Source organism: Sebastes fasciatus, chromosome 18 (assembly GCF_043250625.1).
Source record: "Sebastes fasciatus isolate fSebFas1 chromosome 18, fSebFas1.pri, whole genome shotgun sequence".
Classification (NCBI taxonomy): Eukaryota; Metazoa; Chordata; class Actinopteri; order Perciformes; family Sebastidae; genus Sebastes; species Sebastes fasciatus.
Genome location: NC_133812.1, coordinates 18,274,678 through 18,297,017, shown reverse-complemented (window position 1 = coordinate 18,297,017; position 22,340 = coordinate 18,274,678). Strand labels below are relative to the sequence as shown.

The 22,340-nt window shown below is 43.8% G+C and overlaps 1 protein-coding gene across 11 annotated transcripts in view; it reads left to right on the top strand.

Annotated features, from left to right (window-relative positions):
• Nucleotides 1-22,340, top strand: part of LOC141755761 (nesprin-1-like) — a 97,312-nt gene that overhangs the window by 22,124 nt on the left and 52,848 nt on the right. For 10 of the 11 annotated variants that reach the window (XM_074614936.1, XM_074614941.1, XM_074614940.1 and 7 more), the window contains 22 exons: nt 426-608; nt 1,534-1,677; nt 2,966-3,121; nt 4,075-4,239; nt 5,377-5,549; nt 5,740-5,893; nt 6,077-6,220; nt 6,630-6,794; nt 7,025-7,342; nt 8,195-8,350; nt 10,770-10,940; nt 14,128-14,454; nt 14,858-15,010; nt 15,146-15,313; nt 15,898-16,074; nt 17,265-17,411; nt 17,686-17,811; nt 17,896-18,072; nt 18,857-19,122; nt 19,384-19,540; nt 19,648-20,046; nt 20,271-21,878. In XM_074614936.1, the coding sequence (XP_074471037.1) occupies nt 426-608; nt 1,534-1,677; nt 2,966-3,121; nt 4,075-4,239; nt 5,377-5,549; nt 5,740-5,893; nt 6,077-6,220; nt 6,630-6,794; nt 7,025-7,342; nt 8,195-8,350; nt 10,770-10,940; nt 14,128-14,454; nt 14,858-15,010; nt 15,146-15,313; nt 15,898-16,074; nt 17,265-17,411; nt 17,686-17,811; nt 17,896-18,072; nt 18,857-19,122; nt 19,384-19,540; nt 19,648-20,046; nt 20,271-21,878 (5,634 nt within the window). The remainder of the gene's footprint in view (nt 1-425; nt 609-1,533; nt 1,678-2,965; nt 3,122-4,074; nt 4,240-5,376; nt 5,550-5,739; nt 5,894-6,076; nt 6,221-6,629; nt 6,795-7,024; nt 7,343-8,194; nt 8,351-10,769; nt 10,941-14,127; nt 14,455-14,857; nt 15,011-15,145; nt 15,314-15,897; nt 16,075-17,264; nt 17,412-17,685; nt 17,812-17,895; nt 18,073-18,856; nt 19,123-19,383; nt 19,541-19,647; nt 20,047-20,270; nt 21,879-22,340) is intronic. The other variant, XM_074614942.1, reaches the window with a different exon arrangement.

Sequence of the window (22,340 nt, the reverse complement as noted above, 5' to 3'; positions counted from 1 at the left end):
GTGTGTGTGGATGTGTGTGTACATGTTCAGTGGGTGGGTACGGAGGAGCTGTGTAAAAACCAACACATTTCAGCCTCACTGTACCGTCCTTATCTGTGATTGCCTCCCGGGGTCAAGCCCCTCCTTCTGCCCACGCATATGGAATTGGTAATGGCTCGGTCTAATTACTGCTTTTGACCATGTAAAGTGAGATCCTGCTGGGACAACGGAAAAAAAATCTGTTGGTCGTGTAGAGAATGGCCATATTGATTTCAGTTACCCATCAGCCATTGCATCAGAAGTGGAAGACAAAAAGAAGTTGGGGTTGGTCAATCAGTCCATTTCTTTTTTCACTTTCACCCCCTCTTGCCTTTGTGCGTGTGTGTGTGTGTGTGTTTGTGTTAAATAGTCACAGTTCCTTTGCCTTTGTCTGTGTATCCCCACAGGAGTTCCTGAGTGACAGGGAGCATGGCCAGGCCAGGCTGAGTACAGTAGGAGCCAGCGGGGAGCTGCTGATGGCTGTGGTGTCCAAAGACAGAGTGGAGGCAATCAAGGCCAAGGTGGAAAACGCCAGAGAGGACTGGAAGAGCCTGATGAATAACCTGCAGACGAGGGAAGATGCACTCAAGGTTGGTTAAAATTCACTTTTGTTTTGAATGCTGCTTTCTTGGCTAAGGTCTCCCCTGAAAGAGACAAACTGGATCTCAGAGGGATATATGGTTAAAAAATGGTTGACTGTACAGTTTCGATGTTTATTATTTGTATACAGTATTTCTATGTTTGTGTCTGTTTCCCTGTTGCCTACCTCTTCAGGGTTCCCATGTGTCCTGAAAAACCTGGAAAATAATTTTCCAGTCATTGGAAACACATGGAAAATGAGAAAAAAAGTAAAACGTCCCAGAAAATTATTTCAACATTTTCCTTTCTATCTATCAGAACTAACTAACGTTAAGTTCTGTTCAGGATCATATGAATGTTCAAATGGTAGTTTATGGTTGAGAGTATTTTGAGTAGGCCGCTCTCTTTTATGCTGCGGAAATGCAGTGAACACACCCCCAAGTCACGTCACGTGGATGACATAACATAACGTTGCTTTCTTCCCAACTTGTTTGAATAATGTTAAATCAGTTTGCCTACATCTGCAGGTGTATTTGCATTATTCTATGAACAATTTGTCATCATTTCTATGCATGAAAGAGATGTTTTCATAGATAAGTTATAGCCATAGACTGCACGCTTTTTAAATCAGACTTCCACAGAGAGGAACATATTAGTGTATGGCGCGATCTTTGTCTTTCATACCAGCTAGATCATCACTGAACATGTCTGTCCTGGAAAAAAGAGTGGGAACCTTGCTTATTATTAACACTATATACTGTATATAGAGATATTGATATGGATTTTCCATGCATCTTAGATCTGATGCCAGAGAATAATGAATACATAATTTTGTTTTACTTCATCTAATAAACTGAGTTATATCAGTTTGTGCAGAGTCAGTTCATATGATCATGTTTCTAGTTGTATTTGACAAGTTAAATGTCTCATTTCCAGAACCTTCAGTCCCAGATGACGGAGTTTGAGGCCAGTGCTGAGCCTCTATATGACTGGCTGAACAGCACGGAGGTCAGAGTTCAGGAGAGCAGCGCTCGGTTACACGACCTTCCAACGAAGAAACAGGAGCTCAGCAAACTACAGGTATTGTGGAGGACTGAGGTCATGCTCCTTATAGTTACCAGTGGATTCCTGATTCCTCACGGTATTCGTCACAGCTGAACATCACAGCTCTCTTAAAATGCATTACTCCTGTAATTGTTCTGGTTATTATTCATGGGACAGCCTAGTTTTGACAGTGTTTTATAGCCACTCCTTGAGCAATATGTTTCCATAATGTAGGATCCATTTTCTGTTTAATTGCATTATGTCACACTGAGAGTGCTCCTTTTACAGTTCTCTTCTCAGCTGCTATCTCTGACATTGTCTCATTTCCTCTCTTCACTCAAATAAACCCCTTCATTACAACATAAATTGAATATTAAGTAGATTTTCAAAGGATACTAAATAGTTGTAGCTCTCCATCAGATATGCATCCCTAAAGTGCAATCTGAAATCAGCTGGGAAAAGAGAAGGAACTAATTACATTTGTCGAGCACCACCGGATCAAAATAGAGCAGCGTCTTGACACAATAGTCAGAGGAAAAGTCCAGAAATCTAATTAATTCTCCTTCTGTCACCGCTGAAGCGCTGCGTGGCTAAAAGGCCCTTTTTCAGGATGCGATAACAGCCTCTGCCGTGTCTGGCAGAGACAAAAAGAGGAAGAGAGGCACGGAGCGTTAAGAAGATAAAACTGACAATAGAGAAAAATATATCAAGCCCATCTCAAAGCTCTGCCCTTATCGTTGTTGCTATTTTTGTATTTACTCTGTCTCCCACTGTAGCACTCCTCCTCGTTGCCTTTTGTCTGGCCCTGCAAGCAATTACATTTCTTCCCCCAGCACCTGAAGTATAATACAATACATACAGGCTTCAGTGTCTGAACCGGCATTGGCAAAATCCTCTTTACCTTTTCACATATATGCCCCCCTCCTTTGCAGTATTTTATCAGGCCTGTCTCCTTCCTCTGTTCTGAGCTGTGGTGTCTAACCGAATAAGCGCATTTCTATTCAAATATGAACATCAAGAGAAATACTGCTGATGCTGTTTTTTTATGATGTTCTTCCCCCCTGTCTTTATCCATGTATTTTGATGTGCTCTCGTTGCTCTGTCTGTTCTTGTCACATGTTAACCCAACGTTGTGTCCCTCCTCTGTGCCTCCCTTCTCTGTCATCGCTTTCATGTTTTTTGTCATTTCGTTTCCCCCTTGACTCAAAATGTGATGGTGCATACACTCCTCTCCAATGTGCTCCATTTCTTCTCCCACATCCTATTGCTCCTACGTCTTCATTTCTCCATTTCCATCTCCATCTTTTGCTTCGCACTGGCCCAGTGTGTACTGGAGGAGATGGCCAGTCGGGAGGCAGAGCTGGGCAGGCTCAAGGAAAGAGCTCATCTTCTCTGGGAGGGACAAGCAGCCGGGAAGGGCTTCGTCCACCGTGTATCCCAGCTGTCAGCACAGTACCTAGCCCTTAGCAACTTAACCAAGGTAACACTGCCCCCACCCTGTACCCCCCTTTCTTGTCCCCCTTACTGTATCTGTGCTTCTGTCTGAGACATGCTGCAGCATGCTGAAATGTGCCTCGCTTGATTCATGTACTGTGTGAGCTAAACACTATGGAGCCTAATCCGTCCAGCCGCGTTGTTTACTGTTGTTATTTGCTGTGTCATGCATTATTCCTCCGTCACGGTTGCTGTAATCAGCTTGCCTCGGGTAAAATATTGCGCCCAAGAAAGTCCCGGTATCCACAGTAATTTACCTGAGCACAAAAATCTATCTTTCACCTCCGAAAGGTCCTCGCAGCTGCAGCCTCATCAACATGAAAAAGGCCAAGGCTGCGGAGCTTCACCCTTTATCCACTGAAGCACTTTTAAAATGCCAGAGCTGAAACGTGTCAGTGCTTGGGAATCTGACCTTTTTTGAAGCTCTCATTAGATCGGTCACGCTCTTATGATTAATTTGATGCAGCGTAGAACAAAACGTTACACCGACCTCGAAGCACCATTCTCTTACCTCAGGACAATGGGAGTGCCCCAACGATGATGAATGAGATTTATTTACTTTGCCGCTGGCTGGTGGAGCGCTATTTATAGGTCCTCTTCCCTGCCAGACATGGAAACAGGAATGAAATCATTTAAAATTGCCACTTGTAGATTATTATTGTAGATCTGCCTCTCTCTGCTCTACAGTTACACCGATGTTAAAGATTTACGAGTGATGACTGCAAACAAAATACATTGTGTTTGTGCTGTAATGTGTGGGTGGGAAAGTCTCTGGAGAAGTCTGTGAGGAAAAACAGGACTGCAATTTCAAATATATGAAGACACTGTTGTTGTGAAACAATTGTGTTCTTTGTTTTCAACTCAGCGCTTATCTGTTTCTCAGAACCGTTAAAAGACTTGAAGAGTGTGTATTACAATGCTGTGCTCTGATCTCTACAGGACAGGGCCTCCAGGATTGAACGTATCGTAGGAGAGCACCGCCTCTTTTCTCAGGGGCTTAAAGAGCTCCAGGATTGGGTGTGTGAAGCCCAGAGGGTCCTCAACACCTGCATCTCCAGCACCAATGACAAGGGCGTGTTAGAGGACCGGATGTTACAGCTGGAAGTAAGGAGGGACAAGACGGGTGGGAATACACCACAATTTTCTGAGATTGGGCTGTTGGTTAATTTTAGACTCAAAAAACTATCCATGCTTCCCCAGTGATACGTTTCATTCATGTCATGCTGGCCTTTTCAGTGATTACAGGAAATTAGTATTGTCTCAGAAATTAGAAAATCAGGTCTTGTTGCAGCTTAGCAGCTGGTAATTAGCCAAGTCTGGCAGTTTTGTGTCCGTTTTTACACCCAAATAGAATTTAATTTACATTGAATTAGTAGGGAAATCTGGAGATACAGAAAGGGATATCGTACTTTTACAAAGTAAATACTACTCAAGCTATATATACTAAGAGCGCTTTCACAAGGCAACTTTTAGTCTGTTTTAATCAAACTCTGGTGCGGTTCATTTGGGCAGCTGTGAATGCAGTAATCAAACTCTGGTGCGGGCCAAAACAGCTTAAGAGAGGTGGTCTCGGACCGTTTCCAAGCGAACCAAAACGCAGTATGCCTGTGTGGGCATTTGTTGAGATGCACACAGGTAAACGACAGGATAGGAGAGGACGGACTTGGACTTCTGCAGAAGTCCGATGTTTGCTTGATGAAAACACTTTGACTGCAATATTTCGAAGTGTGTTGTGATTCCCTGAAGTGGCAGCTCTCCAGACAAAAAGAAATGTGCTCCTTCGTACACGCCCCTCATCAAATTATCTTTTTTTATTCGGTCCGCTTTAATTTGTGCACTGTGAAACCGAACCAGACTAAATAGAAAACGAACCAGAATTATCAATTTCACTCTGACGAGGACTAGCCAAACGGACTCTGGCTTGTGAAAGCACCCTAAGTTAAATATATTTTAAAATTATTAAAATGTCAACATAATACAATAATAGTTGATTTGCGTTTATAACCTTAGTGTGTAACCACATCAGTTCAGCAGTTCTCCCTTGATACCAAGGTCATCACTACAGCAGTATCTTGACACAGGGAAATAATTCAGTTAAGTTTTACGACGGTGCATCAGACTAAATGATGTCCTAGGAACTGTTCTGGGAATACACCCATCTGGAAAACATGTTATATAAAGCAAAGTAAAGATATTTATTTTAGCCTACAGATAGTTATTTTATGTCTGTTCTGTCTGTAGGCCTTACTGGCTGCTCGTCAGGAGAGGGAGATCCAGCTGAAGATGCTTCTGACGCGGGGAGAAGCGGTCCAGAGGAACACTTCAGCTGAGGGGGTCCCAGTGGTTCGCAAACAGATCCAGGACCTCAAAGACTCATGGGACTCCTTGCTTTCTGCCTCCATTCAGTGTAAAAGGTTGTCATCATGAACCAATCAATCTGTCAGTTAGTTGATAAATGGGACGGGGAACTGTCTAGCTTCACTTGATTGATTTCAGTTAGTTGAAAGGTTACAGGGACAATTAGATTTAAATGCACGTGTACGTTGCTTGGTTTTGTGTTATGTTTGTTCCCTGTGTGTTAACATTATTATGTTGATATAACAGCCAGCTGGAGGGCGCTTTGTCGCAGTGGACCAGCTATCAGGAGGACGTGGGTCAGTTTGTGCTGTGGATGGACCGTGTTGAGGAGACACTTAGCTGCTCAGACAGACAGTACTCTGAGATGAGAGACAAGACCGCCAACCTGGGAAAGACCAAGGTATCACATCTCGCTAATATAATAATAACTAGCTGGCTCAAAAGCTTGACTAGGTTTTGTAAACTTGAGATTAAACATCTCCTTCTTTTCATTGAATACCCTACTATAGACTCATGCAGTTACCCCAGAGCCTCCCAGTGGAGATAGATTTACTACACTGAGTGTGATCTTATTTCATTCCAGCTTCTCTATGAAGAAGTACTGAGTCACAGCAGTCCTCTGGAGACCATCGCCACAAAGGGGTCCAATATGGCTGAACACTACACTACCCAGCAGGAGGTGCAGCAGCTGCAATGTAGATACAACGCCCTCAAAGAAAAGGCAAAGGTACTGAGTACACACAACATATGGTTTCATTTCTTTCCTCTGCAGGCGTTTGAATAATAAATATATATGTTTTGAGAGTATGTAATGTATGTTCCAAACATTCCCTTTTGTTTGAAGGTAATACTGTACAAATGATGTATTTAATGCTGTGACATGTTACCTGGAAACATTTGGTAGTTTCTTTGTAGTAACCATGAATCAGGGCTGCAAAATGCTTAACTACCTGTTTCTATTACATACATTTTTGCTACTCCAATATTATGTAAACATATAGTCCAGTCGTTCAGTTTCAAACAGTTGAAGTCAGTAGTCAGGCCATTGTGTTTTCTTATAACAAAATTCCACTGCACCTATAATATTGAATGGATATTCTTCTTTCCAGTAATGTCTCCAAACTGTTGTTTTGCAGAATGCGGTCGGTAAGGCCAAAGGTCTGGTGCTGGTCCATCAGGAGTATCAAAGGGGGTTACATGTGTTTGAGGATTGGCTGGAGCAGGAACAGGCCACTCTGGTCTCGTTGTCCCATCCAGAGGGAAACGTGGATACACTAGAGAAGACACTGCAACAGCTACAGGTATTGATCCTGTGGAGTTTTGTGCATAATGTATTTGTCATGAACTAGGAGTGTACAAATGTAAGAGAAAGCTTCTTGTAGCAGTGTGCACTCTCATACACACAACTGTCATCACACAAAGACAAAAACAGAAGTTTCTAACAAGGCCTTATGGATTTTTAGTAATCTAACTACTATAAACTCTTCAATCAAACAGTTTCTTTGTTCTTCCCTTTTTATTTTCCTTACAGCTGCTGCAGGAACGCTGCTCAAATGGCCAGTCGTTGCTCTCCTCTGTGCTGACCAGCAGAGAGAGAGTCATCCCCTGGGGTATACCTCAGATTGAGGACAGAGCGCTGGACACCGCTCAGCGGGAGTGGGGGGCCTACCAGGGCCGTCTGGAGGAGACTCAGACCCAGCAGAGCTCCACGCTGACCAGACTGAGGCAAATGGGCCAACGGTTCCTGAGCCTGGCCCAGTGGCTGGAGGAGATGGAGAAGGTGGCAAACGTCAGACGTCATCGGCGATCAGACAGAGGCACCAAAGAGACTCAGCTGAAGAAACTCAAGGTCAGAGAAAGACAGGGAAAGACCTATAATAAAATACCATAAGGAAGAAATCGCACAATATTAATAACAGAAATGTACTGTTACTGTGTTTGAAACACACATTTTCATGCAAATTTTGAAGTATTTTTCATTCTTTCGACATAAATATTATCCTCTGCAAATATTTTTTGCAAATATCCTTTTATCTGTCACTAGTATGCACATACAGTAACAAATAACTTCACTAACACCTGATATATTGTAGATAAACAGTTACTTTAATTCAACATTTTGGACAACAAGAGGAATAATGAGCAGCTCATCTTTTAGGCCCTAAGAAGCAAAGAGCTAATTGAATCCTTTGAAAGAGCTTTAAATTATGTCTGCCAATTTACTCACTCAAACCTTGGCCACAACAATATCAAAGCCAATAATAAGATTTTGCCTTCCAAAATAAAAGTCATGAAGCATCCCAGGGCCTTGCACTATAATAAACCACTTTCCCTACTTATGCATACGCTCTACTCACAATAGGCATTTAAAAGAAAACAGCAGGGGACAGAGTATTTCCCTACTGGGTCACCTCCCTTTGGAGCAGGCTTCCTGCCAGTGTCAGGATGTCAGACAGTCTCAGTGTTTTCCTTCCCTGCATTTAGAGGGACACACACACACCAACACACACAGGATGGACTCAGACCCCTTGGCCCCATTCATCTTGTTTGTGATGTGATCTGTTATTTATTGTTTTCCTTTTCACCCGTTTGCCCTTTTATTTCATAAAAAACACGATTTACAGTTAAATCATGAATATTTTTGACTGGATATCTTTAGCATGAAGCTAATTATACATTTCTCTGTGTCCCTTCTGAACAGGGTTGTATTGACGCAGTGCTTGCACGGCAGGGAGAAGTCGATGGCCTCTCCTCTATGGCCCAGCAGGTTCTGGAGGAAACCTACATCAGTAGTCGTGTGAGCGTTACTGCCACCCAACTCACTGCCCGCTACCATTCCCTGCTGCTCAACATACAGGTTAGGCACTCTCTACTGTCATAGATGCTTCCACTTTTTCAAAACAGAACTATTTTGTCAGTAAGTATTCATTTGTTATTTACAACAAGCACCAGTTCTTCTAAAAGAAGAAGTTTATATATGTTCTTATTACACGGCTTTGTTGAATACTCGATTCTGATCAATCACAGCATTCTACAGTCTGTTATTTCTTTATAACAGACTGTTGCTATGTATAACAGGCTGTTGCTATGGGTGCAGTTCTGATGTCAGACTCTGGAGGACCGTTTTTGTGTAAAATTTGTGATTTCTTAAGTAAATAGCCGTGTAATAAGTGGAATAATGTACAGCTAGGGGGTCATTGTTGTGAAATAAACCCCGACAGGGTGATGCCGCCGCGTCGGGTGGATCGCTGTTATACTTTACCCTCATAGTATTCATGCTTAACAATACTATTTTATTATGACTGTATATTAGGGTTAAAAAATGCCTCTTGTAGTCAGGACGTCTGGAGATGCACAATACTTAATTTCCTGGTCACCAGAAGATTTTTTACCTGTCATTATGAGTTAAGAATAGCAAAACATAAAGCCTTAATGGGCGAGCATAGGCTTAATCCATTTTGTGTTATACTGTCTCAGTGATAAAGATAAAGAACATGTGAAGCTGTGTGTATTGCCATTGGGCTCTCTGCCCGCAGTGGGCTTCTCACACATGGTTATCTCTCAACATGGGATTTGCTCCAGTGAGAGTTTGGACTTTGTTTCTGTAACACCCCATTGAAGTAGCTTTGAGAGTTGTGCCTGTGAGCCCAGCCTGCGTTGCTGTGTATACTCAGATCCAGCCTCTCTATTTGGCTGCTCCTCTGGGGGGGGACTAAAGGAAAATCAATGGGGCTCCTCTGGTCTGGGGCTAAGGCTGTAATTAAACGCTACAGAAGGCAATCTCACACTCGGCACCAGGGGTGCAAAAGCTTTGCCTGCGCTACATTGATTTTTACACCTTCGGTAACACATCTGAGTTTTTGTGTGCGTGTGTGTCTCCCCCTCACTCCCTCACTTTGTTTCTCCGTCTCTTGTTATACCCACACCCCTTCCTTCCCCTCTCAAAATTGACTCAAGCATGCATATACTTACAGTCGTGCCGGTACATACGAATGCAGACACATGACATCTCTCTCATACCAAGGATGCCTGTAATTATACTGCGTGAAGTGGGGGCCATATGGGCTTGAGGTGGGAAGCTGTTACCTCTGTCTAGTCAGAAAAAAGGTGTGCACTCAGCACTATCTGCTAATTGGAGCTTCTCACCACAGGATTTGCAAGTTGAGTGAATAATGTGTCAAACCTGCAAGAAACCCCTTTCCATCCTCATGGTGCTATTGACTCAAAATCTCAGTCAAGTGGATAATGCGCGCAAAAACATAAAAACCCCTCTCCAACTTGCAGTGAAGCTATTGACATTCTGCAGATGAATGAAGAGGGGAGAAACAGATATTTTCTGTTTTGATGGTTGATCAGAGAGCTGTTGGTCCTTGGTGGCCAAGGTGAGACAGCTGAGGCACGCCTCACAGCTTAAAAGAAAAGAAGATACAGACCATGTTTCCTGAATTTTCCCCTGACCAAATACAGTCTGAAGAGTCTTAACAACAAAATAGCAGCAGTTGTTGAAGTGAGGGTTATTCACCTTTATCTATCCATCCATCCATCCAGCCAGCCATTATCTGTAACCGCTTATCCTATTCAGGGACGCGGGGGTGGCTGGAGTCGATCCCAGCTGACATTGAGTGAAGGAAGTGTACACCCTGGACAGGTCGCCAGACTATCACAGGGCTGACACATAGAGACAAAAGACCACACCTACGGGCAATTTAGAGTCAACAATTAACCTGCATGTCTTTGGACTGCAGGACTGTGGGAGGAAACCGGAGAACCCGGAGAAAACCCACGCTAACACAGGGAGAACATGCAAACACACAGAAGGGCCCCAAGTCAATATAATGTGAATATGGTAGGGTAGCACTAATATCTCGTTCATTGCTAATGTTAAAGAAAAGAAAATCTGAATATATTGGGCCAATATTGACTTTTTATAAAATATCAGATATACTGTAGACATGGTCTGCAGCCACATACAGAAAACCTGGCTTGAAATTTGGTGTGAACAGTGTTACCACAGTTTTGCACTTGGCGGCTCACGTTCCCGCAGTCTTGGAAAGGGAGGAGTGAGTGGAGGGGTATTCAGTTGGTTGCAATATGCAACTACACCACTAGATGCCGCCAAATCACACACACTGTACCTTTTTATGCTTTTTGAGGGTATAGGAAATATGAACCAATTTCTGTACAATAATTATACAAATATTGGTATTGGTATCATTCTTTAAAAACACTATATTTGTTAAACTTTGCTTCTGAAATCTTATCCATTCATTTGTCAGGACACCATCAAGCATCTTCAGGAGGAGCTGAAGAGCATCGAAGAGGCTGAGAAACTCTGCATGTCCTTCACCGACTGGCTCAGCTCCACTCAGAAAAGCTTCACAGCGTTAACTGACAGTTCTGAACCTCTGGACCGGGTCGCCATGGAAAAGAAGATGAAGAAACTAGAGGTATTGATTTATTTACCTAAATCTGTACTGTACTCGTGTGGTTAGATGATTGCGCAGTCACAGTTCTGAACCTCCATTTTTCAGTGAGACATTTGGATACCATGTGCATTGCAGCGTTTAATACACCTCCCTGAACAAGTTGCAATAAATCAGCTCAGACGTTCGGTATATTACCATGGCAAACTGATGAGTTAGCAACACTCCTGTTTGTAGTGGAGAATTAGAGCTCAAACTCATGCGAGTCTAATATCTGAGCCAGCAAAAATGTCCTTGTGCAATCTTGTTTTCCGCCAAGCATCATACGGTACCTGTTAGTAACATCAAGTGTACAGATTTCTTTGGCAGCTACAATATGCTTGGCCAGTTCAGTGTACTTATAATATTTGGATAGAGCTCTACAAACTCACCGTAGCGGCATAATTGTAACAGTTTGTCTGTGTGCTCTTTTTGTCAAATCGGCATTGGAGGAAGGTAGCCCTGCTCAAACATGCACAGACTGCAATAAAGAGAAAATCACCACTATCGTTCGCTTGGCATAGTTCATATCGAGTGTGTAGAGGATTGGATGAGTATGTGTGTGTGTGTGTGTGTGTGCGTGTATATCGATCGGCTCTTTATGAAGACAAAGCGGGTGCCGCTTTAGAGGAAGCGTGGTAGCAGGGAGAGACCTCCCACTGTGAAGTGGAGGATGAAGAAGCGCCGGTGTCAGGAGCCTGCTGGCACAGACACTGTAATTGATGCAGTGCCCTTACCGCTTCACATCTCACACACACACACACACACACACATTTCTCTCCTCTAACACTCGCTTCATATCACAAGACCCATCCAAAGTACTAACTAACAAGCTGCAGCAAACTCTCCAACCCATGAATCCTCTGTGATTTCACACATTTCTTTCCACTGCGTTTCTTTATGTATCACTACACCTCATCTCTCTTTGTCTTCCTCACACACACACACACATACATCCAGAAATTTACAGACACACACATAGACATTTACAATACATCATCTGGTGTGGGCTTTTGCAGTAATCCCTGTCTGGGATCAATGCTCTGTCACTGCAGAGGGACTGAAGACATGCTGTCACCACATGAGTCCTTCCAGCACTGCAGATAATACGCCAGTGCTCCATCACTTACTCATTCTCCCGTAGTGAGAGCTACAGGGCTTTTCAGTGAGGTGCGACGATTATGCATTGACACAAAGGCCGGTAGTCAATAACTGTGTCAAGGGCCATTAGTTGGATTTAGACTTCATTTGATTCTGAGTTGTAAAAGTATGAGTCATACAGTAGTGTTGGCTAGAAATGTGCTTTAACTTCATTACGAGCTCTGAAAGTATTACGATAATTTACCATGGTAAGACATATACATTTTAAAAGTGCCCCTTGAACTGGGCAATTTTGGTAGTTTTGTGTTTTGTTTTACATAGACTGTATATAAGAAGTGGACGTAGTCACCGTGACGTCACCCATTGGTTTGTTGACTGCCGCTTTGAAGCCTCGAGTTCGACATTTTGGCATATTAGTTGTTATATTTTTTGTTAGTTTCTCCCCTAGAGTGGTCCAAAAAGCATCCTCCACTCACTGGCTCCCACAAAAATTGTATGCAGTGCAAAAACACATTTCTCATTCTCCTAATTAAGCCCCCCTCGCCGCCTCCCCCTTCCATATTTTTAATTTCACTGGCATTTCATAACGTTCAAGGGCATTAATCTTCCTAAGATTTCTGCCTGTGCAGAATACAATATGATGCTTCTGTGCTGCAGTTTGCTGCAGTCCATACATTCAAAGCAGAGACACATTGACAGCAGAGCTAACTGCAGCTCAGAGGGTCACCTTAGTAATGTCTTACCTGTGTTCGTAGATAATGTAACATGGTTGTCAGCGCCACAGTAGATGTATTACAGTAGATAATGGAGTCTGAGAACCGATGCAGAATAAGAAACTAGTGCTCATCATTTACACCACTGCACAAGACACTTGACATGGATAATTTGGGCTGACATGGTACAAGACAGTTTACAGCATAAAGAGCACACTGTGTTCAGAACCTCATGTATAAAGTTCACCAGACTCTACTGTCTACTGTATCATAGTATTAGTACTACTCAATGATATGAGACTTATATCGATCGCAAGCCCCTAGTTTGAATCAAACCAAAATCATATAGTGGCAGATTTTGTGAAATCAGCAAATATCGTATTGTTGTCTAAAGAATCAATATGATATAGCATCATGTTGAAACTTGTGATTCTGGAGAACTGTTAATGAAGTGCTAATCTTGCAAGTGTAATTCAACATGTGAACAACCAGAAGTGTTGCTAGGAAGAATACTCGATGTGTCAGGTGTGAGATGAGAGCAGATGTTCTGAAGTGGAGATAATGAGTCATACAGAACTAAATCTGCTGCAAATGGCAATTACCGCATACTTCCTTGTTTTACTTCCTTGCTCACATGTTAATCACAGAATTATATGGAATTGAGATACATTGAGTGTCTCCTATTAAGGTCATAAGGCAGGGACATCGGACCGGAATGATGAACATGACGGGAGCTTCATATAAAGCAGCAAACATGAACGTGTGCGCGCAGACACAGGTCTCGTTATATGATGTTATCAGCAGCAGTAGCTGGAGGTCTGGGGTTGTTGCGGTGTGAAGCTACTCTCTACTCAAAGCAATAATAGACTGATGATGAAAGCTAGATGGCGTCCCATCGAGTGGAGGTCTGTGCATGTGTGTGTGTATGTGGTGTGTTGTGGTTGCCCTGGAAACCCCCGCAGCTACTCCTGCCTGTTAAGGGTCCTCATAATTGGGTCCTCCTTTCATATTATTTCACCGTGGTTTCTCCACAACATGACCTCCAAGTCTTCACCACATCTCACCATGCAGGTGTCAGCCTACCTGATGGGTTCAAAGCCTTTCAAACACACTGCCAGGCAGGTCTGGGTGACTGGAAGTGAAGGACAAAGAAATCCGTGAGACTGTGTTTGAATGTTAACCTTAGAGTCATGGAAACTATGAAAGCAGGATTCTCTCATATAAAGCGTATATGCTACAATTTCTAACTCACTAGCAGTGTGTAAAATGCCCTGGTTGAAGGTCATTTAGTATAAATCAATGATAACGCTGTAGAAGCAGCCATGCTGAGTTGTATTTCTGCTCTCTCTTTCACCCAGACTCTCCAGTCCGAGCTCCAACACGGTCACAGCTTCCTGAAATCCCTGAGGGAGCGGGCCGAGCAGGCAGCGGGCTTCCTGGACGAGGCTGGAGCTGAGAGTTTAGGAGGGGAGGTAGAGGCTCGTCTTGCCCAGCTGGAGGAGCTCGCAGGTGGGCTGAGGCAGGAGCACAGCTTCCTACAGCGGGCGTTACTGCTAGCTAAGGAGTTCCAGGACCGATATAAGGCTCAGGCCCAGTGGCTGGTGGAGACCAAAGCTTTGCTCAGCTCCCCGGTGGAGCCCAAGGCTGAACTGTACCAACGGAGAGCACTGCTGGCTAAGTATAAGGTATAGCAGCAACTATAATTAGAAGTATAATATGTAAATTTGCTCCGGTGGTGGGGCCAAATGGCAGCAAGACCTTACTGAATATTATTATCTTAATGGACCACATTAGTGTCCTTGAATGTCTTAACCCATTAACTCCAAAATTGAATATACTTTCCATAAGTGCTGACCATTTTCCTGAGTATACCATTGCTTTTTATAGTGATGTATAGTAGTGTAACCATTCCCCAGTCTAAAATATGATTTTTTTTTTAATATATATATATATATGTTATTTTTCTCCACAAACATCTGGAGACCCCTGGAAATGATCTTGCGTCCCCCTTTGGTGTCCCGATCCCCATGTTGAGAACAACCGTATTAGAGGATACTAAAGATACACGTTGTTTGTCTGTGTCCCCAGGCTCTGCTGCAGATGGTTCAGTCCCATGATGGATCCATCAGGTCAGTGGTGGAGAAAGGAGACGCTCTGCTGGCCTCTGTCCACTACCCCTCCATCAGAGAGAAAATGAACAGAATGCAAAGGGACTACACTGAACTCGGTCATACCGCCACGGTGAGAACCTGTGCTCAGACGACAGTAGTTATGATACACAGAGAGGGAAATGTAAATGCTCTTTCCATGGTTGTAATGGTTTGTTGCATATGCTGTTTGTAATCAGTATACTGTTTCTGTGTGTTTGTGGTCCAGGCCCATGTGGAGAATCTGGAAGGCCAGGTGAAGGAACAGGAAGCGTACCACAATGAACTCCAGGAAGTGGAGCGCTGGCTGCTCCAGATGTCCAGCAGGATGGTGACTCCTGATCCCACTGTGGGTGGCAGCCTGGATGCAGCCACTCAACACCTGTCCAGGCACAAGGTGACCAATCACATCTCTGGATTGTTTGCTGTTGTTTGCAGAATCTGTAGCATATGATAGAGCTCGAGCAATGAGCCTTGATTAGAGAGTGAAAGTTCACAATTTTCATCTACAAAGCAACTTCAGACTTCAGCTACGTGTTACTTAAACTTACCTTTGTTTAGGAGGTGTGTATGTTTCCGTTTTAAAAATAAATTGCTGAAGATTTCATTTCTGATTTGTTTTGCTCTGAGAAGCCCCTTTTAATTTCTTCTGCTTTGGTAGACATCAAATTAATTTGGATAAAATACTAATGTATTAATTAATTATTGATAATGTATGGATTTTTTCTAAGTAATTTCAGTACAGATGTATAAAATACTTTGTATTTAGGTAACCATAGGGGCTGAGTCTTAATTTACAAAACTACTGTCCTTTGCAAATTCTCTTCTTCTTTCAATCGTCTTTCAAGTTCATCCATTCAGGCCTGTCTGATACCACGAGACCTCACTGTGTGGTATCAGCCTGCTCTGACCTCCTGTATCATTGACAAGTGGACAGACTTGTACTAACATGATCCTACTTTGTGACTTTGTCCTCTGCAGGCCATCATGGAGGAAATAGCGGGCTTTGAGGATCGCTTGGCAGGCCTGAAGCAGCGAGGAGACCACCTGGTACAAGGCTGCAGTGACCGCGTGCAGAGCAGGCTGAGACAGCAGGTCCAGGCTCACCAGCAAGGCACCAGAGACAGCTACTCAGCCATCTGTAGCACAGCGCAGAGAGTGAGTGAGGAGGAGGAGATGGGAAGAGGGAGGGAGGGGACGCAGAGAAGGAGGAGGAGGAGGGAGTGATGGGAAGCTGAGATGTATTCTGTATTTGAAGTAGTGAAATGGTTCTCACACTCTTGTAATGTAAGACATATTGTTGCATTGGATGCACGCACGTTTGCGCATGCATCCATGGCTTTGCCACACATGCATGCTCAGACACACATATCAGTGCTATTAATATTCCAACAGCCTAGGCATCCACTTAATCCTAACCCATTCGGACACTTAAAGCCATCTCTCAAGGCAGCCCTTCACTGCCAGTGTAGAGGGCACGACCAATTATGGCTGCCAAAGTGGAGCTCAACAGCAGCCACACTCAGACAGACCCCACCAGCCAACATCACTAACTCAATCTACCCATATTAATCTCTGCATATCCCCTGTCAACTCCACTTTTTCATGCCTGAGCCAAAAATGGTCACACACCACTATTCAGTAGCTCTGGCGAGCCCTCTAATCCAGGCCCACTCTGTCATTTTGGCAACCTCTCCTCTGTCATCATAGCTCACCTCCCAAGACACCACCTTCACCAGCACTCGCACTGCACATCCAATCTGGCATTGTGTGATCCAGCCACACTTTACCACTACGCTGCTGGCTTCCCTACAACTGCGCCTCCAGTGTTACGATGGCTGCCAACTGTGTCCCAGCACAACACAGCTCTAATATCCTGCCTGCCACTTGCCACCATGCCACCATGCCAACCTTCTAGCCTTCGCCAAATACACCGGGCGGTTTGCCAATACATGCCCCCCCTTCCTTCACTCTTTCGGGCTCTCATATTAACACTGTCAATCAGACCTTGCTCATTTCGCTCTCCCCTGGAGGGCACGGACGCCTCCACATTCAACACCTGTCAAATACTACGCTGCATAATTGCCTACTTGTTCGGGTTTTTATCATTTAATGCGGCTTGTGTTTGGCCATGCTATTGTATACTGGCTTCAAAGCTATGCTACAGCTGTTTCTTTCACTTTATATTTGTGGTATTGCACATGTGTGTTTTGCTGTTTCCAGAAAACATTTTGTCTTCACTTCAGTTTGTAGTTTTGGCTTGATTTCCTGAAGGGTTTTACCATATGGAAGTATAAGTGTTCAAACCAGATGTATAGCACTGAAATATATCTGTCTTTGTCCTCCAGGTGTATCAGAGTCTGGACCACGAGTTACAGAGACATGTGAGTGTCCAAGACACACTGCTGCAGTGCCAGACCTGGTTGACTTCTGTCTCAGACGAACCAGAGCCTCCTGCACATCCTCCTCTCAGCCTGGAGGAGGCGCTACAGCAGGTCAGTAAGCCACTACCCATTCTTTAATAAAGAGTTCTTGCCTTGATTTCTTCTGAACATATTGTCGCCTCCTAAAACTATGAATCGCTGAGTTAATAGCATTCATATACATGGCTGTCATGTAGCAATCTCACGGACAGTTTGCTTGATAGCATGATTTGGATGCGGGCCGAAATGTGGCCAAAGTATGTGTAGTTTTGCAGACTGTCCTGAAGGGATAATATGATCAGGCAATAAAACCATAGCATCATTAACAGACTCTTTTTTTTGGCAGGTGAAGCAGGAGCGGGCTCTCCAGGAACAGGCCAGCACTTACCTCCAGCTCGTGTGCTCAGCGTGTGACCTGTCCGAGCTGAGGGTCAGGGGCACCGCGGGAGATATCCAGCAGGTCAAACTGCAGGTAAGTTAGCTTTAACAAACGTAAAATTGAATATGTTGTTTCTCCAAATACTTGGTCGTGAATTGATTGTGTTTTTGTGTCTAGATTGAGGAGCGTATGCTGCTTTGTGAGGAGGTGGCAGACAGCTGGAGGGACATTGAGGAGCAGAAGGCAGATCTGGAGGTCCAGCTGAGAGAGACAGAGCAGCAACTTCAGAATCTCGTCAGGAGACCTGCTGAGCTAGAGCCCAAGATTGCACAGAACCAGCTGGACAAGGCACAGGTCTGTTTATATGCTGACGATCAATGACTTTTATTCTACACACTGTATTGCTGTATTTGTCACTTACTACATTTACATGGACAAACTATTCCAGGTTTTGCCCCTATTCTTAAAAAGACAATATTCTAAGCTGTTGACATGTTTAATGAAAATTAATATTCCACTAACATTCCTGTTTACATGCAGCCATGCATATTCCGATTATTGTGGCGGTCTTGTTCGACTGTGCCTCTGTCTTTCATTCCTACAACAACCTTCTTGAAAAGGTTGGCGTTGCGATATTTGCGCATATCAAAACCTTTTGATATTCAAGTCTTTCATAATGTTTAAAAGTAGGTAAACGTTTCTCCTTCCGACCAGAAATGTGGGCTTTTCTTTTGGGCATGCTTCTCTGCAAAATGTTGGCTAGTTGGTTTGTGTACAATGCACAGAGCTGGCTGCAAACAGGCAAGAGTCTGTGGGGCCGTGTGTTACAAACTGCCATTAAAAAAAGAATTGAGACACATATTCTGAATGCGCTGTATACATGTCCAAAGAATGCTCCTAAAACCTGAATAATATCGGCATATCCTGGATGTCTTAATGGGAAAATGCTCCTAATTCAAAATATCCAAATGAAATATGTTGTTAATATTGACCCGTATCAAATTCGGAATATTGTCATTTTTGGAATAACATTAGTGTGCATGTAGACGTAGTCACTGTCTAGGCAAACTTTTAGACTTATAAAGTAATTAAACTCAAGTTCAGTGTGACTGTGAAAAATCCATTATCTTTCCTACAGGAATTCCTTCAGCAGATTAAGGAGAGACAGTCCGAGGTAACCCATTTGAATGAGGCCGTTGGTAGGCTGACAGATGGACAGGTCTCTCCTGCCCTGGAGGAGATAAGGAGACTGAGGAGAAGCTGGATGGACCTGGGCCAGCGGGCAGAAGAGCTGGAGTCTCAGCGGGGGGAGGACATGCAGCGAAGTGGGGAGTACCAGGAGATTGTTGTTGCTGTGGAGGAACTCTTCCACCAAGTATCCAGGGAATGGGACTACCTCGCCAGGTATTGCGCTTTTCTGTGGAGGCTGTGATGTTTCCTTTTTGTGTAGAATTTTTAACATACTGTACATTAATTTCCAAATGGATGTATTTATTTATTGACAAGGCTATAAATACAGTATTTACTATACAGTATACACACATTTCCTCTGATGTTACAGCCATTGCTTTATCTTTATCTCAGCCAAGACAATTACTGTATATATTTATTACTATACTACTGTATCAACCTGATGTCCCTCAACCCATGCCTGTGTGTGCCTAGAGCTGACACAGAGAGCACAAGTGAGCATCTAGAGGCTCTGAGGAAGCTCTCCAGTGACCTAGAAGAGCAGAGAGCAACTCTTGAAGACCTCAGAGACCAGAGACAAGCTATCTTACCTCGACTCAGCCTGCTGGACAAGGAGCTGATCAAGCAACAGGTGGAGCTCCATTCTCATTGTTCTCCAGCTGCTTCTTAAGATGGTGTGATAGTGTAGAATATATAAGTATTGGGTACAGTTTTATTTGGTGTTCTGCCTTTCACCAGGTTGGTCATCTTGAGCAGCGCTGGTCCCAGCTTGAAACCCTGATTCAACAGAAGATCCAGGAATCCGCACTGACACTAGAGGATCTCACCCGGGTTGAAACCCAGCTGAGGGATGCGCGGGAGTGGGTGGAGGAGCAGCGGCCTGCTTTTACATCTGCACTGAAAACCAGCCCACCCCCAGATCTGGCCCAGAGTTTCCTGTTCGACCACTTGAGTGTATGCGTAGAACTGGAGGCCCGTCAGCAGCTGCTGGGTCAGGCAGTGAGCGAGGCCCAGGCGGTGGCTTCCAGACTGGGGCTGAGTGAGAAGAGATTCCTACAGGAGCTCGTTGAACAAGCCCAGACTGAGGTGCAGGCTCTGGGGGCTCGGGTGGCCCAAAGGAGGAAGTACCTCAGTAAGGTAAACAGCTGGATTTTTGTATTGGATGCAAGTAGAATTTTAATTATCCTAAACTTTCGTCTGATCTGTTAGTCCGGTGAAAACGAGAAGTGCTCCAAGAAACAAACTGTAAAATAACCCCATGTTGTTACTGATTACACTTTTGTTGCCAGAAAAATATGCTATGTCTTTTTCAAGCTGTTAAAACTTTGTGAATAATTAAATGTTTAATTCTTCCTCTCTAGGCCTTCACAGAGAGGACTCAGTTTCTTCAAGGCCTGGGGCGAGCGCTGTCTTGGGTACAGCAACAGGAGAGGAGGGCTTTGATAGATGACCACATAGCGCTTCTCCCTGAGGACCTAGCCAAACAGGTCGCTGCTTGTCGGGGCGTCCAGAGTGGTTTACGAGCATACCAGAGAGAGCTGGCATCTCTCTGGATACAAGGGCGAGAGCTGGAGAGAGATGCCACTGACAAAGAGAGAGCAGAAACCGTGGCGAGACTTGAGAAGCTGCAGGCGGTGTTTGAAGCCGCCTTCCAGAGAACCACCAAGCGTCTCGCAGACTTAGAGAAAGCCTTGACTTCCAGGAAGTACTTCCAGGTGGACCTGGATAAGACTTGCCACTGGTTGAGACGAGCAGACGCCATCACCTTCCCTGAAATCAATTTAAGCAACATTGACGATAGCTCGGAGTTGCAAACGCAACTGTCTAACTTTCAGAACGTCCTAGAACAAGCATCAGAGTATGAGAACCTTCTTCTCATCGTCCAAAGAATAGGCCAGGAGATCCTCCCGACTCTGAACGAGATTGATCATTGCTACCTAGACGAGAGACTCAATGCCCTGCCCCAGCAGTACAACGCCATCCTCGCTCTAGCCAAAGAGAAAAAAGACAGAGTCCAACAAATAATCTTAGATCGAAAAGAGTTCAGCACTTTCTTTGATATCACTCGTAATGCACTGGAGGAGCTTCAGGAGCAGTTTGACAATCTGGAGAAGCAGACTATCAGTATTAGGGAGGAGGAACTTGTCTTACGTCTGATAAATGAATACAGAAATATTAATGAGAGTTTATTCCACATTAGCCCCTCTGTGAGAGAACTTCATGGCAAAAATGAGGGGTTTCTCAGTCGGGGTCAGCAATACAGAGCTGAAGAGACGCTGCAGCTGGTCAGTCTCCACAACACACTGAAAAGGATGAATGATCAGAAAATTAAACATTTGGATGTTTGCTTGAAACCACTAGTTGAACACAACAAAGTGTCCGCCAAGGTGGAATCAGAGTTTAAGTCTGTGAAAGAGAAGCTGGTCAGACTTAAGTCAGACACAGAACGAGGTGCCGTGGATAAAATCACTAGTCTTTATTTGCTGCTGGAAAGTCTGGATAGTGTGAGCGCTCAAGCCGAAGAATGTAACCAACAAACTAAAGGCCTCGGTCTGAAGTTTGATCCCGCTGCCTTTCAGGAAACTACACTGCAGCTTGAATCATTGCAGTCCTTACGGTGTGAAGTAAAAGGCCTTGTTGACGAAAGTGAAACAAAGCTCACAAAGAATGAAGATTTCAATAAAGAGACTAAGAAAATGTTGGAATGGCTGAAGACTATCAAGGACAAATTGGAAGAGCCTTTGACTCTTTCAGAGGTCAGAATCGAGAGGGCATATGAGGAAGTGCGCAAGCTGAAGATCGTAGAAGAGGAAGTGAAAAGTAGATTTAGGATAGGAGATGCCTTGGGGAGCAGAGAAAAGCAACGGTATTGTAGTAGGAAAAAAACACTTCCTGCCCACATAGAAGAGAAGCTACAGGAGCTGGCAAAGCTGGGAGCCGAAGTTCAACAAGGAATTAGCAAAAAACAGGTATGTGTGTATATTATTCAGAAATTACAACCTTAGAGACATTTTCTATCTAATTGATACAAATCAATTTCTGCCACAGCGAAGTTCATATCCTGAACTTGAACCTACTGAATATTATTTTCCATCTCCTGTTTGCCCATAGTATCAATATTAATAGGCTTAGGGAAGCTGAAATATTTATAAGACAGTTCAAGAGATTCCATGAAGTTTGAATAAGTACTTAAGTTATTATTAATGTATAACTGTTGTGGGGATTTAATGTGTTTAAATACCATATCCCAAAGAATCAATTATGTTGAATAATAAGTAAAAGTTATGACAGAGGAAAAGTGTTAATACCACTCTCTCCATTCCCCTCTGAGGAGGATTTTGACCTTTGACATTTTGAGAGGAAGCTGTTTAAAAACTTGAATTCCAAAATTAGATATCCAACATGAGCAGCCTGTTCTCATTCCCAGGGCG